General features: G+C 41.7%; 1 protein-coding gene across 1 annotated transcript in view; it reads right to left on the bottom strand.

The window, feature by feature from the left end:
• Window positions 1-3,323: 3,323 nt before the first annotated feature.
• Window positions 3,324-16,585, bottom strand: part of DNAH3 (dynein axonemal heavy chain 3) — a 170,698-nt gene continuing 157,436 nt past the window's right edge. The window contains exons 58-63 of the mRNA XM_072753699.1: window positions 11,484-11,638; window positions 10,554-10,721; window positions 8,837-8,979; window positions 5,929-6,133; window positions 5,118-5,255; window positions 3,324-3,728 (exon numbers count right to left, since the gene is read on the bottom strand). Coding sequence (XP_072609800.1) covers window positions 3,375-3,728; window positions 5,118-5,255; window positions 5,929-6,133; window positions 8,837-8,979; window positions 10,554-10,721; window positions 11,484-11,638 — 1,163 coding nt within the window. The 3' untranslated portion in view covers window positions 3,324-3,374. The remainder of the gene's footprint in view (window positions 3,729-5,117; window positions 5,256-5,928; window positions 6,134-8,836; window positions 8,980-10,553; window positions 10,722-11,483; window positions 11,639-16,585) is intronic.

Genomic DNA, 16,585 nt, shown 5'->3' with positions numbered 1-16,585 from the left:
AGGCCTATCATAAGGATGCACATAGGATCTGAAAGGCTCACTTGAAACCCATACTGCATTCATTATGAGTATTTTATCTTAACATTAGAAAGTACAAGGGCCAACCCAGCTTTCAAATTATGTCTAAACAGAAATGGTACAAAGAGAAATCAAAATATAAAAGATTTATACCCCTGCATGTGTGGAGTCCCATGGCAAGTCATGTGTACCTCATTATTATTCCTTTTGACCTCCAAAGAGAATGAGCATCACCAATAAAGACAAACCTATATCAATTTTGGTCTTTCTCTATTCTTTTCCAAAATGGCTTTGTGACCCTCAGAAGCAGCAGATATAACTTCCTGCCCATACCTAAATGTAAGAATCCCTTGTCACCCAGATCCTTTCAGTCAAAGTAAACATTGTATTTCGATCCCAAAACCTCCACCTGTGAGCAAAAGCATACGCTTTCATGCTGAGGGTAAGTACTACAGAGTTTGGCAATGACATGGAGAACAAACATCAACTGTGGCACTAGCATATGCATATTGAACACAGTTGCACTACAGGCCTTTGGTGAAGAGAGACGAGAAATTTAAATGTGCTGACAGATGTGTTGGCCATTGAGTAAGCATAAACCCTAGACTCGCTTGAATTGGGAGACATGAATCTGCTGTTCTATCACTCTCCTTGAAATCTGGTCTCACTGGGGAAGCGTACCCGGCTCAGATGTGGTTCTAGGGTTTAAGCATTTTCTCATGAAACATAGGGCCTATGAAATCAAGTACTTATCTGATGACCAACCATTGAAACAGTGATCTGTTCTTGCATTGGAGGAAAAACTGGCTCTGCTGGACCAAGTGAGATATGGCTTGCCTTTCTCTTTCCTGGTCCCTTTCTAAGTAATTCAAGGTGATTTTGACTGTGCAACCTTTGCCTTTAACTCTGTCAAAGTGTAGAAACCACCCTTCCCACCCAACCTCTTCCAAAATGGAAGTCCACCTAATTGTTAGCCTCCTGAGTGTCTTCTGTGTGCCAGGAATCTTACCTAAATGTGCATTTTATATGCCTAGCCTCCTTTGCAAAGATGTATATTCTAATACACAGAAACATAATTGTCAATTTACTGTCAAAATTTCCATATAAGTTATGTTTATAATAGCTTCTTTTTCCTCCCATCATCTTTGGTCTTTTTTTTTTTTTTTTTTTTTTTTTCATCTTTGGTCTTTTAAAAGCAGAACTTATCTTCCCTATGTCCCTTCTTTCAATGAAATTTTCTTCCAACACTGACAAGGACTGAAAACTATTTACCCAACAGCTAGATTTTTAAAGAGCAAAGAGTAGCTTGGTGACAATGTTTGTCTGATGTTATCTTCTGAGCTATTTATAGGCAGGACCTGCAGCTTCTCACCAAGCATCTCTGGCCATCTCTGCCCCAGGACTCCAGCCTCTAACTCACCAGGATTTCTGAAGAACATACTGCTCTTTCCCAGGGGAAGACATTAATTACCACATTGGCCCTAGTAGAAAATGACCTCAAATTTAGGGCACTCTTTCTTTTCAAAGTGGAGGAAATTTTTTAAATTACAAAAATTTAATCCATCGTACAGAAACATTCTGTCCCTTGACCCCTGAGGAATGAAAGTCAGTCCCTGCCTCCCTCAGCTTTTTGTTGCTGAAGCTGGGGGTTAGATAATTAAAATTCAATTGTTCTCTTAGCAACCCCCTCACTGCCTTAAAGCTTACAATATGATTTAACCAGTCCAAGATTAAGGCATTTGGGATCCTGACCATCTTTCCATCTCACATGACTAACAATCTTACTTGGAATGATAATGGCAGTTCCAGCTCTCTATTCATTCTGATTTTCTCTCCCCCACTGGGGGTGTGGGGGGAGGGACTGTCTTTCTCAAAAAAATAACTAGTAAGCTACCTACATTGAGCTGAAAGAGACTGCTCCTCTTTGCTGTTTCTTTATTACCTCCTGGCAAGATCTGAGGAACTGCCCTTTTGTACTTAATTTCTAGGATCAGATAATTTGCTAATCTCAGAATTCAAGGTTCTTAATCAGAATTTTATCAACTCCATGTTTCCATGAAAAGGTTTCTGGAACATGTTTGTTTGGTTTTCAGAAGCTTCCCACATTCAGGAAAAACAAAGACCCTGAGGTCATTTCTTCTAGTTGAAGAGGCAGAGAAACCAGCAGACACATTAGACTCAAACAGCCTTATGTCTTTGCTCAACAATGAACTGGCCAGTGGAATGCCCTGAAGGAAGTCACTTAAAGCCAAAGCACTAAGTGAAGGAGTTAGTTGAGAAGTAAATATATCAAGAAGGTGATGTTCATATGCCTCAGGACTCTCTTCTAGCTAGCCCTGGGGGGAAACAGTATAAACTAGAAATTTTTTGGACATAGGTGTTGCAACCACACATTTAAGATTCTACATCATAACATAGTTATGAATAAGTCGTTGACTGGGAGGCAGCATGTGGCAGTGAAAAATGCATGGGTTCTAGAGCCAGACAGACCTTGCCTCAAAACCTGACTCTGCAATATGAAAGAGCTAGGTGATTTTAGGCAAGTTACATAATCTCCCTGAACCTCCAGAGGGAGAGACTGTTAGGAACAAACAAGACATCTAAAAGCCGAGGCATACACACACACACAAATAAATAAATAAACAAAAGCCCAGGCACAACCCATGGCACACAGGAGGCATGCAACAAATACTGGTTCTCTCATGTCTCCTTTCTTCCTGAAATATCCACACATCTATTGCAGGCTAGTAGAGAAGTATTTGTGTCTCAGTTCTACCACTGATGAACTGTGGAACCTTGGGCTAGTTATTTTTCTAAGCCTCCATTTTTGCATCTCTAAAATGGCCATAATAATACCCTACAACACATATGATTGTTGTGAAAAGTGTTTTTCAAATATATCAAAGCCTTAAAAAATGAAAGTAATCCTCTGAACCTGAGAGACTCTGATGTTAGTGCATAGAAACAGAATAGGAAAGAAGCAATTAAAACTTCAGTGGCAGTTATAGTGAAACCAGCAGGAAAAAAACACAAAGGTGCTTAGCCAAATGACTAAAGGTCTAGGTTGAAGAAAGAGTCCCACTGTCAGTATTCAAATCCAGGCTCCACTATTTTCGTAGCTATCTGATTTGGAAGATCTTACTTACCTTCTCTGTATCATGATTTCTGCAGCCATAAAATGATGATAATAATAACCTACTTTATAGGGCTGCTCTGAAATACTGGCTCATAATAGCAAGTGCTCTATTAATATAACTGCCACCATCATCATCATACCATGTGCCTCTTACAAAAGGAAAGCTAGGTTGTGGTGGGGAATGAAATGCCTTTTATTTTCTGCATTGAGACAGATGCCATTAATTATCCAGCTGACACAGAGAGGCCACCCCTCGGTTTATCCAGTGCTTCTGGGGCCTGTCTGTTGGTAGTTCAATGGAGAGCACATAGTTGGTTGAGTGGCCTGTGGTGGAAAGGATGCCTCTTCGGGCACTTGTTTTGTAGACTGGACACACATAAATGTTCTGATGCAGAAACATTGCACTTTCCCCAGGTTTTAGCCAAATAATGGGCAATGGGTCATAGAGAATTTTGGGGAAAGACTCCCCAATCTGCATTGTTTTCCTGTCCCAGCGGGCACCTTCTAAGAATAGGCCTTTTATGTAGGCCCCATCTTCTGGGCTACTCTCCATGACCATTTCTTGTGTGGTTACCTGGAAGAGAGGAATCTTGTAAGTTCTTATGCCTTTTCCCTAAATGGGGCAGCATTAAGAGATTAGAAAATCTGCTATAATGTCTGCTTTTCCCAAAAAGCATTTCCCAGGACACTGGGGTCTCTGTAATAATACTTCTGCCTTCACACATGGACCAAGTCTGATTCCTAGTCAGCATGGTGCCTTTATATATGGTGGGGATAGAGAATGCACTAATGTAGGAGTCAGGAGGCCACATTAAGTATAATTTGCTTAACAACCTTGCACAGTCCTTTCCCTTTCTGGATCTGGATACATAAAGTGAGGAGTTAGATTCAGACACATGCTAGTAAAACAGTTCTCTGGTAGGGAGAAATAAATCCTTGACTTGTAGTTTTTGTTGATTTCTATGGTATACACGGTCAGTGTCAGCTATCAACTATGTAATAACCAGCAACAAACTGGCTATGGTGAATTGATATGAGCCAGCTCCAGCACACCACTGTTTAGATTCAGAGGTGGTAAAGTCAAATTCCTTCAGATAAGTACAGAAAATGGTCCAAGTATAGTAAAACAAGGAATGGTGGAGATTATGGGGAACCAGAGATCACAAAATCCATTTAAAATCAGTCAAATTCTAATTTTCTGTTATTGTGAATAAAATATTTTTCACATTTTTACTTCTAAGTACTTATTCCTAGAACAGGAAAAGGCTATTGATTTTTGTATATTTAACCAGTATCCAGCCACCATAACAGTATTCTGATACCTATTACCTATCAGTATTCTGATAGGTGTATTTCTAGAGTCTTTAGGATTTCTAATTATATAATCATTTCAACACCAAAAATATGGTTTTATTGTTTTTCTCCAATGTTTATCCCTGTTATTTTGTTACTATATTGCATTATTTCCAGCTTAATTATTTCTTCAAAGACAATCAAGTTCATTCATAAACTAAATTAAGACCTAGACAACCAGTCTGCAACCTCCCAACAACAGGATCTTACTCCTTTCTCTCCATGTATGGACAGAGTGATATTTTATTATTGGACATTCCTTTGACTTCAAGCAAAAGACTACCCAAGACCATCCACATCCTTCCAAATTAAGAGTCCACCATGGTGAATAAACAGTGGGAGAAGATGCTTTAATTTTTCTTGGTATAATAGTGGCAGAGTTTTCCTCTGGAAAGATTCCTTATATATACACAGAGACAAAGACTTGGGAATCCTCTGATTCTGTCAGGCATAACTTTGGAGCTATTTTAAGTTATGCTAAATACTTTACTTATACCATCTCAAAAGCATTTGGGCCTTAATACATCCAAATGTTTGGACTCATAAGAAATAGGCAACATTGCTTTCCCTGGTTGGTCCCTCGAGCTGGCCTAACCCAAAGCACATCTACCTCAAACTCAAATCCGATGTGGTCAATGGGAATGGTGTGTTTCCGGGCGTAATTCTGAGAGATACCCGTCAAAAAAGACTGTGTGAAGTAGAATCCAGAGATCCAAAAGACCACAGGGGGCCCATTGTCAATCCATTCCTGGAGAGGCACAGAAATAAAAATTCAAAATCAACAACACATCAAAGATAGTTCAAAGGCAGGTAATGTAAATGAGTCCCATTAAGAAAGATGTTTTTTCTCATTTTTCTTAAAATAGGCAGCCCTCTCAGTTTAGCTTCTATTTTTCCCACTTTTGAAAGGTACAAAGATATATATTTCTACTTTAAGAAAAGCATAGGTGCAGTCTGTGTCAGGGATACAAGAGAGACTAGTGAAGACTATAGCAGTGGAAACTATGTGCCATGTCTAAAGTAAGCAATAGCCACTCATCTCCTAACAGTTGCCATTCAGGAATGCAGGCCCATTGTTTCAAGTCTTCCCTTTCTTTGCAGGACAAATACCTGGATTTTTATGTGTAATAATTCAATGTTTACATGTTAGCTCAAAAAATTTAAATTACCAGGCAGCCAAACCAAATATATCTATTAGTCAAATCTGGCCCATGAGCCACCAGTTTGCGACATTTATTCTAGTTCCTACTCCTGCCTCTATAGAGGCTATAATCTTTCCAAAGATTCTGAAAAGTCTCCCCCCTGCCTCTTCCTCCTCAAGTCTGGGAAGACTCTTTCTAGTGTGTGTTCAATCCGTTTCAGGAAGTCCTCTCCACCTGAATGAACATTACAGATGCTCAGTTACCCTGACTCCCAGGTACCTGGAAGAAGGCCAGGCGGGCCAGCAGGTCAGCCACATAGCCCCCCAGTGGCTTTAGTGATGGGTAGGACTTGGCCATCCACATGGCTGGCACTTTACCCACGATCATGCTACTGAAGACATCCTCCAGCTCTGAGGACATCAGGACCTGCCCTTTGATGGCTCGGCCAAGATTAATGAGGCTTCCTCGAACCACTTTGGTCAGCCTGCAAGAACAAAGGAGCTGGCTCAGTCAGGCTGTCCAGGTTTATTCTACACAAGTACACTGACATGAGGTCTCCTTTCACTTTTCCCCTCTTCCAAAGGTCATACAAGTAATATAAATTCATTGTAGAAAAATTATGAAGATGAGAAAAAAATTAAGTCACCCAGTATCTTATCACCCAAAGATAACGTTGATGTTTATCTTTCCAAATTTTTCTATATGTAAACACATTTTTTCTATCTTTTTTTCTCTTAGCATATAGGGAGCATCTTTCTAATTCAATAGAGACTGAAATCATCCTTTTTAATGACTGCAATATATTTCATTTTATTTAACAATTTCCCTAATGTTGAATCATGGTATTTCTAGGTTTGTTGTCATTGTAAACAACATTACTAGGGACATCCAACCATATCAATCTTTGTGGAAACTAATAATGATTTTCCTGCTAATGGTAGAGTTTCTGGGTCAAAAGGTAACCCAATTGGGGTGCCTGGGTAGCATATTAGGTTAAGGTTTTAACTCCTGGTTTTGGCTCAGGTCATGACATTGGGGTTGTGAGATCGAGTCCCATGTTGGGCTTTGCACTGGGCGTGGGGTTTGCTTAAGTTTCTCTCTCCTTCTGTTCCTCCATTCTACTTCTGTATTCTCTCCCTTTAACTCTCTCTCCCAAATAAGTAAATAAATCCTTTTTAAGAAAAGGTAATACAATTTGAAGGGATTTGATCCATATTGTCAAAGATGTTCTTTTTATAGATTATGAGGTCCATGCCTGAGAAAGGGCAGTTGAAGGATAGTCTGGGAGAGGCCAAGATTGCATGCCTTTCTCTCTGGCCTCTGTGTTATGAGACCTGGCCAAGCCCAGAGGGAATTCACCTGAGAGTGCCAAAGAACATGCCACCAGAGAAAACCTGTCATCTCCAAAGACTTCTGGAATCTCAGCCAAATGGATACGAGAATGATCAAATACAAGAAAGAGATTCCTGAATGTGTAATCACGAGATATTCATATTAAGAGTAAATTAGGTGCATTGCTGAGGAGTCAGGGGGCAAACTGACTACCTGAGGGATTATACCACAGAGGAGTAGCTATTACACCTAATGATATACTTGCAGGAGCTTTTTCCATTTTTGCAAATATGAGCTCTGTTTCAAAGTTTTAGTACCCAGGGAAGGAACATTTGCCCCAGAAGACACAATAATGGTTCCCCTGAATTGGAAGCTGAACTGTCATCTCATCATTTTGGGCTTCTCACAATCACTCAGTGAACAGGTCAAAAAAAGGTCGTGGGGGGAATGTAAGAATATTACTCAATGTGATTAATCCTGACCATCTTTGGAAAGTAAGAGTGTTGTTACCCTGTTCTACTTCTATTACAATCAGTGGCCAGGCTAGTGAAATCTCCTGCTACCACAGAGGAAGGGCTCTAGTGACCTTAGGAAAGGATGAGTGGCAGAAGAGAGAAGCCATTAGGCTTAATATCTGGATGAGTGACAACTACATCCTATCATGCCAAGGTATCTGACTCACAGCAGTGCTGCTGCATCCTTGGCTCACACCGCATACTTTGCTTTGTTCCCCCTTATGGCCAACTGCCTGTTGACTCTAGAGAATAATCCTAAAACTGGGAAGGCAAGGACTTTTTAGATGACATTCTTCTAGTTCTCTTGTCCTTCAGAGTCAGGGCTGTCCCTAAAACTGAGCAATGACCAATGACAAAAATGGAGACAGTAACAGATGAAGAACTAGAAGCAGTAAGAACCTTGGATTCAAAGGCAGAAGTGATAAGTTTTCTCATTTGGCACAGATGGTCTTTGAGAATCTTTTCAGTTTTATTTAGAAGTCAAATCAAGACTGTCTATTGGGCTCTGAGCTATATAGAGTAATTGAAGTGAAGAGGGCCAGAGAGTCTGAGCCCCACAGCCAGCCCATCCATAACACCCCTTCACTACATGGTTAGGATAATGGGATAAACTTCTCTCCACCACTTTCTCTGTTCACACGGATTTCACATATTGGTTAAGTACATGGGTTCTGGGATCAGACAGCTGGGTTCAAACTCAGTTCTGTCACTGAATGACCATGTGACCTTGAAAAAACCTACAGTTTTTAATCTGTAAAATGGTGGTAGAAGGATTACTAACTGCATATTTCAAAAGACTATACTATGGCTTGAATGCAAACACATGCATGGTGCTAGGCGTCATATCTGGCACTAAAGGTTTATGAAAAGTGATTCTAACAGTTACCTTTACTATTAGCCTGTTTGGTATTGTTTTTGTTTAAGATTTTATTTATTTATTTTTTTCATGAGAGACACAGAGACTGAGGCAGAGACATAGGCAGAGGGAGAAGCAGGCTCCCTGAGGGGAGCCAGATGCAGGACTCGATCCTGGGACCTCAGGATCGCGACCTGAGCTGAAGGCAGACCCTCAACCACTAAGCCACCCAGGCATCCCAAGTATTTGTTTTAATCTGACTTTGCAGGTGCCATATTAATGAGTGGGAGAGAATGAAGAGAAAATACGATTTAACTGTAAGTGAACACACACTGGGATGGCCCTATTTATAGACCTCCCTATGGGTGGGGCAGACCACTTCCTCTGCACAGCAATCCTAATCAAGGGTACACATCAGTTACTGCCATTAGATCATACCCTTACACTCCAACTCCCAGGGTCCAAGTAAGACCACCTGACCCACCTGTTGAATCTGATGAGTTCCTGCCTTAGGACAGTGTTCATGGATTCCTCATAGACCACAGGGTACAAATTCACAACCATTTCCAGGTCAAAGTCATTGGGTAGCTTGGAGAGTATGTCCTGGGCCAGCTCCTCAACCACTTCCTTAAAGTACAGACAGTAGAGAGGTGAATAAGAAACCAGGACTGTGCGCTGTGGTTTTGTCTGGGTAAACCTGAACCAATGAGCATTAGTCTTTTTAATCACAGTCTGTATGACCTTTCTGGGACTCTCCTACAGAAGCCAGTTCTGCCTGGGGGAAAGGAGGTCCCTCACCCCTCTACTGGTCTTTAGGAAGGCATCACCTTTTGGCTCAGAAAGTAAAAAAGTAGAGTAATGAGAGCCCTATCCTGAAGCAAGTGCCTGAGGGCTGAGCAGGGAATTCCTGCTCAGCCAGATAGCCTCAGGGCAGCACTGAATCCTGCCAAACTCCTCCTGTCTTTAAGGTTAGCCCTAGGAGACCATCTCCCACAGCAACCTCAGCCAGTGTCTTTGGACCAGCTCACAGTACAGATCTCTTGCTCAGTGCCAGTGACAGGATAGGATACCTGGGAAGGCAGTAGGTCATTCCTTAACATTGAACAAGAATGGGCCAGGGCAATGAGAGTTGGCCAAGTGAAGAGGGGACAGGCCTAGAGGAACAAGGAGGAAGTAGGACCTGGGTGTGGCAGAGACAGAGAGCTCTGCTATCCTGTGGATCTGAGAGGCTTGGAACACACACTTCCTTCCCTCTTCCCTCTTCCCACTGAGACCAGGCAGGCTGCTTTATCTTCATACCTATTCTCACTTATGGCACTATGAGCCAAATCAAGAGAAATCTATAGCTGAGAGGGCTTGAACATGGGGTAGCTCAGAAGGTGGGGAAGGGACAGGAAGAATAGGAAAGAAGAGGGTGTGGTGGCATCAGGAGATCATGGCCCTGGGTCTGGCTGAGCCTCTGAGTTGATGAATGCTTTGAAGCAGGTCTCTTCCTCTCACTGGGCTCATTTCACCCCCAGCTGTAGACTGAGGATGGTGGGATGGGTCTGTGCTTCATAAAGCATGGACTAACCATGAAAGGCACTCAAAATGATTCTAGGTGTTTCTAGGACATGGAGCAAATCGTGTTGAATCACATAGTGAGAAAGTCACCCTCTTTTCAAGTTTAAGCCACCTTTCCCTTCTCATTCTTCTCAAGGACAAAGTCTCAGATCAGTGCTAATTAAATGCTCTGTAACATTGGCTGATCTTCCCCTTTCCACAAGAGCCAGCAGGGCCTCAGCAACATCATCTGTGAAGAACCTAATAACCATTTAGCTTTCTTTTTGTGGCTGTTGTGACTTTATGGGAATGACATTGGGTTTCCGTTTATGGTAATAATTTGCAGTTTTTAAAATGTTTTTAAGCAAAAGAGATTTAGGTTTAAACATTATGTAAATGGAGTATAGATGATATATAGGTATAGCAACGAATCATGAGGGGTATACAGGAGCTGCTGACAGTCTGGAAACACTGGTGTTCTTCTAGGTCTGTATTTAAGGCCTCTCAGCAGGAAGACCTGAACACCCATACCCTCCCTCAGGGGTCTGCCAGATATCTACTTTTCTACCTTCCTGGTCATCAGCCACAATCCTGTGTGACTACCAGGTGGAAAACTTCCCGGAAAATGGAATTATGTCTCCTGCCCCAAGCCTGGTTACCTGAGGGGACTTGCCACTCCCTCCTGACTGCCTAGGGAGGGTCAGCAGCACCCCTTGAAACAGCTGGTTGGTTTCCTGGTTATCCTTGGTGATGTCAGCATTCTCATGGAGGCCAAAGACTTCTGGGTGGGCTGTGATGGGTAGGTTCCTGAGATAGTCTATATAGGACTGGAAAGGAAATCTTCAGTTAAACAAAACTCAGAGATCACTCAGGGCTTGGCTGGACCTAACCCAAGAAAGAATCATACTGGATTGGTAACATGGGCCACACCTGCTCACTGCCGCACACACCACTCCTCTCCCCTCGTCCACACCCCAAGCTCTTTCTCATATGGTTTTCTGGGGAGTGAGTATGAAGCTAGAGGTCTGAGTATATCCTCTCCTACCCCTAGCCTCTCCCTGTTCCCCCCATAGTTCTGGCTTTGCACTCAGACACAACTGGGTTCAGATCATAGTTCTATTGCAAACGAATTGTGTGATTTGATCACCAGTTTCCCTATCCGTAAATGAGAAGATAAGTGAAGTTACAGAGGGGTAGGCCTTGGCATGTAATAGGTGCTCAATAAAAGAAAGCCCTTTTCAATCTCTTATAGGTTTCCAGTTTTCTTCTTCCTGGCCCCATTCTTCCGTCCAGTTTTTCTGTCCCCTCCTGAACCTTTGTTTTCAAGTACCAATTTCCAGCCTGTTTACTAGTAAGGCCTCATCTTAGCCATCTTTCCTCTTAACTCTCCAAGATGAACTTCATATTTTGAGAAGGACTTATCCATAAAATACCCAGTTTTCATTAAACAGTAATGATGTCTCTCTTAGAGGCTTTTTGGAATATTGGAAATAGCTTATGGACCTAAATCAGGAAGCCCAAGGCTATCCCTGGGCCCTCCTTGCCTACACTTCAGCCCCTGGCCACATGGGGATTGCAGAGCCCCTCACCTGGTAGGAGCCATGAGGAGGGATGTAGTAAGTGTCTCCAGGAGCAATATAGTAATGATCTTGCTCAATTTCCTTACAGTAGACCGTGGACAGAAGGGACAGCAGGAGACGCCTGTCTTTGTCATCAGTCACTCTGCCTCCGTAATTACATTCCCCTGGAGATAACCAACAGGAAGAAGTTGAGCTCCAGAAAGGTCATAATGAACTTGGTTGCTACCTAAAACAGGATTCTTCCAGCTAAGGAACTCTGCTGAGATACAGAGTTGCTGAAACTAATGCTTACCTTGGGATGACACCAGGCCTTTTTGGTATTATGTTTGCTACAAAAATAGTACCTGTTCACCATTTAGGAAGCAGAAATAAACTGAAATAAAAACTATACAATCACCAATAATTCCACCAGAGGTAACTATAAACATTTAGGCCTCTTCTACATGTATGTGTGCATGTGTGTATACATACATGAAAGCCATTACAGAAAGGTGGTTCAGGGCAAGCACTTTAGCATGAGACAGTCCTGGATTCCAATTCCAACAGTTTCTCATCCATCAAGAAGTAGAGGTAATTGCAGTACCTATCTTACAAGGTTGTGATTAATAAAGCTTATAAAACGTTTCGCACAATGCTTAGCACATAGAAAGCATTCTGTTTATTATAGCTATTACAAATAAAAATATTTTAGAAAATTGACATTATCCCATACATTCTGCTTTGGAATACTCTCCACTCCCTTCATTAATATCATTATCTGAAACTCAGGTTTTCTACGCTCAGTTTTCTACAAAAAGAATTAGGTAATTCTTTGGAAGCCACATCAAATCCTTCTCACTAACCCCATGATGTATTTTCTAGCTGGTCCAGATTCCACAGTGTGTGGGTGCCACCTGGTATTTTGTAGTTATGGACAACACACTAGCCTGCAAGGAGGAAACACATCTGTGTGTATAGTGTGTGTGAATGATGGACTCATTTCCAATTCCAACCATTCCAGGAAGACGCAGGTCTACAGACAAGAAACAAGAAGTATGACCCAAGTTTGGGGCAAGAGGCCTCAGCTTCTCTTGGTTTTGGAAGGGTCTAAATGCCTAGAAGGATGATCTGGGTGGTTCATTAAGGGAGAAGTAAGGGTCTCAGGGGAAGCTCATACTTATTGAGTAATTTGAGCCCTGTCAGAAGCTGTTTTGCCTTAGGCCAGACCATCTACATTTCTGAGGCTTTCTCTGTAGACTTTTCCAGGTCTTTAGAACATTACAGCCTGTCCCATCTATAAATAAGTTTTTGATAGCACTATATTAAATACAAGAATTAAAATATAACATTAAAGAAACACTGGTTTTCCCTCACTGAAGTCAGTATGATAGAGCTAGATGGTACCCAAGAGAGAACCCAAGTGAAGGTAAGTCTCAGGCACAGGGTGATGGTGCACTTCTTTGTCAGCAAATTTTCTTCCAGGAGGTACCCTTACAGGCTTTAGGTTTTATGTTTGTTTAGGGAGGTGCATTTCTTTATAGCTACTTATATGCCTATTCTAGTAGTAAGAACATAAGTTCCTACAGGACCAATATGTGCTCTTGTCTCTTCTAAGGTCCCTACTCTCCCTGCTAAAAGGCTGAGGGTGTCAGATTAAGAGTGTATTGACATCTAATTTGATAACCACGGTCCAAATGAGACCTAGCTCTCTGTTTTTGTTTTTTAAAGATTGTATTTATTTATTTATTTAAGATAGAGAGAAAGAGTGAGAAAGACAGAGACAGAAAGAGAGCATGAATTTCTGGAAAACCACAAACCACCAAAACTGGAACAGGAAGAAATAGAAAACCTGAATAGGCCAATAACCAGGGAGGAAATTGAAGCAGTCATCAAAAACCTCCCAAGACACAAAAGTCCAGGGCCAGATGGCTTCTCAGGGGAATTCTATCAAACATTTAAAGAAGAACCCATACCTATTCTACTAAAGCTGTTCGGAAAGATAGAAAGAGATGGAATACTTCAAACTCGTTCTATGAAGCCAGCACCATCTTAATTCCAAAACCAAAGACCCCACCAAAAAGGAGAATTATAGATCAATATCCCTGATGAACAGGGATGAACATGGCAAAAATTCTCAATAAGATACTAGCCAATAGGATCCAACAATACATTAAGAAGATTATTCACCATGACCAAGTGGAATTTATCCCCAGGATGCAAGGCTGGTTCAACACTCATAAAACAATCAATGTGATTGATCATATCAGCAAGAGAAAAAACAAGAACCATATGATCCTCTCAATAGATGCAGAGAAAGCATTTGACAAAATACAGCATCCATTCCTGATCAAAACTCTTGGGAGTGTAGGGATAGAAGGAACATTCCTCAGCATCTTAAAAGCCATCTACAAAAAGCCCACAGCAAATCTCATTCTCAATGGGGAAACACTGGGAGCCTTTCCCCTAAGATCAGGAACAAGACAGGGATGTCCACTCTCACCACTGCTATTCAACATAGTACTAGAAGTCCTAGCCTCAGTAATCAGACAACAAAAGGAAATAAAAGGCATTCAAATTGGCAAAGAAGAAGTCAAACTGTCCCTCTTTGCAGATGACATGATACTGTACATAGAAAACCCAAAAGACTCCACCCCAAGATCGCTAAGGATAGCTGCCTGTTGGGGTTTGTGGGGGGGGGGGGCAGAGTCTCAGGCACCCTGCTGCTCTGACAGCTTAACAGTTTTAAGTATCTCTAGGTACAAAAGTTCTTGGAGTAGGAGTTCTTTGCTTTGGGAGACTTGGAGCCTGTGAATGGAAGGGAATGGGAAAGTAGTTCTCTACAAACCAGACTTTACTGTGCTATAGATACCCTAAGTTGATTCCATTCTATCAGATGAGGTTTTTGTAATCCTTAGCAATCCTGGAGTCCTGGGATTGAGTCCCGCGTTGGGCTCCTGGCATGGAGCCTGCTTCTCCCTCTGCCTGTATTTCTGCCTCTATGTCTATCATAAATAAATAAATAAATAAATAAATAAATAAATAAATAAATAAATCTTAAAAAAAAAAAAAAAACAGACACATAGATCAATGGAACAGAATAGAGAATTCAGAAGTGGACCCTCAACTTTATGGTCAACTAATATTCGACAAAGGAGGAAAGACTATCCGCTGGAAAAAAGACAGTTTCTTCAATAAATGGTGCTGGGAAAATTGGACAGCCACATGCAGAAGAATGAAACTAGACCATTCTCTTACACCATACACAGAGATAAACTCAAAATGGATGAGAGATCTAAATGTGAGACAAGATTCCATCAAAATCCTAGAAGAGAACACAGGTAGCACCCTTTTTGAACTTGGCCACAGCAACTTCTCACAAGATACATCCATGAAAGCAAAAGAAACAAAAGCAAAAATGAACTATTGGGACTTCATCAAGATAAGCTTCTGCACAGCAAAAGAAACAGTCAACAAAACTAAGAGACAACCTACAGAATGGGAGAAGACATTTGCAAATGATATATCAGATAAAGGGCTAGTATCCAAGATCTATAAAGAACTTATTAAACTCAACACCCAAGAAACAAACAATCCAATCATGAAGTGGACAAAAGACATGAACAGAAATTTCACAGAGGAAGACACAGACATGGCCAACAAGCACATGAGAAAATGCTCCGCATCACTGGCCATCAGGGAAATACAAATCCAAACCACAGTGAGATACCACCTCACACCAGTGAGAATGGGGAAAATTAACAAGACAGGAAACAAGGCTGGAGAGGATGTGGAGAAAGGGGAACCCTGTTGCACTGTTGGTGGGAATGTGAACTGGTGCAGCCACTCTGGAAAACTGTGTGGAGGTTCCTCAAAGAGTTAAAAATAGATCTGCCCTATGACCCAGCAATTGCACTGTTGGGGATTTACCCCAAAGATACAGATGCAGTGAAATGCCGGGACACCTGCACCCCGATGTTTATAGCAGCAATGTTCACAATAGCCAAACTGTGGAAGGAGCCTCGGTGTCCATCGAAAAATGAGTGGATAAAGAAGATGTGGTCTATGTATACAATGGAATATTCCTCAGCCATTAGAAACGACAAATACCCACCATTTGCTTCAATGTGGATGGAACTGGAGGATATTATGCTGAGTGAAATGAGTCAATTGGAGAAGGACAAACATTATATGGTCTCATTCATTTAGGGAATATAAAAAATAGTGAAAGGGAATAAAGGGGAAAGGAGAGAAAATGAGTGGGAAATATCAGAGAGGGAGACAGAACATGAGAGACTCCTAACTCTGGGAAATGAACAAAGGGAGGTGGAAAAGGAGGTGGGTGGGGGGTTGGGGTGACTGGGTGATGGGCACTGAGGGGGGCATTTGATGGGATGAGCACTGGGTGTTATGCTGTATGTTGGCAAATTGAACTCCAATAAAAAGAAATTAAAAAAAGAAAAAGAAAGAGAGCATGAGCAGGGATCATGACCTGAGCCAAAGGCAGATAGATGCTTAACCAACTGAGCCACCCAGGTGCCCCAAGATCTGTCTCTTTGATTAGTGTCAATACAGAGTTCTGATGATCATCTATGTCTGGTTTTTCTTGCCTTCCATGCATATAGACAGGCTACACTTCTCTAGGTCCCTTGTAGGGGGCAGGGTGTGAGAGGCAAGTTCTTGTGCATTTAATTCCTGGCATGAGTCCTTCAGTGCTATCCCTGTGGCAGTGACCACAAAAGTATGTCCTGAGACGTGGCATCAAAAGTTGATGGAGCTTTTGCCAGCTCTGCCCCTGATAGATAATTATATCCACTGAATTTATGTTGTGTGTGTCACTTGGGGTTCTGGTTTAGGGAACACTGTGCCGCATTAAGGTCTGTGTGACCTTTTACAACTGAACTTAATCACTCTAAATCAAAATTTCTCAATCTTAGCACTATTAACATGTTGAACTGGATATTTCTGTGTGGAGGGGGGCTGTCCTATGCATTGTAAGACAATGACGCATGTTTAGCAGCATCCCTGACCTCTACCCAGTACCACCTCTATTTAGTTGTGATAGCCAAAAATGTCTCCAGACATTGTCAAATGTCCCCTGGAGGGCAAAACTACCTTTGGTTGAGAACCACTGC

This window comes from Vulpes vulpes, chromosome 3, assembly GCF_048418805.1.
Source record: "Vulpes vulpes isolate BD-2025 chromosome 3, VulVul3, whole genome shotgun sequence".
Lineage (NCBI taxonomy): Eukaryota > Metazoa > Chordata > Mammalia > Carnivora > Canidae > Vulpes > Vulpes vulpes.
Note: the sequence above shows the minus strand (reverse complement) of the source record. Positions and strands in the feature narration are given on the sequence as shown.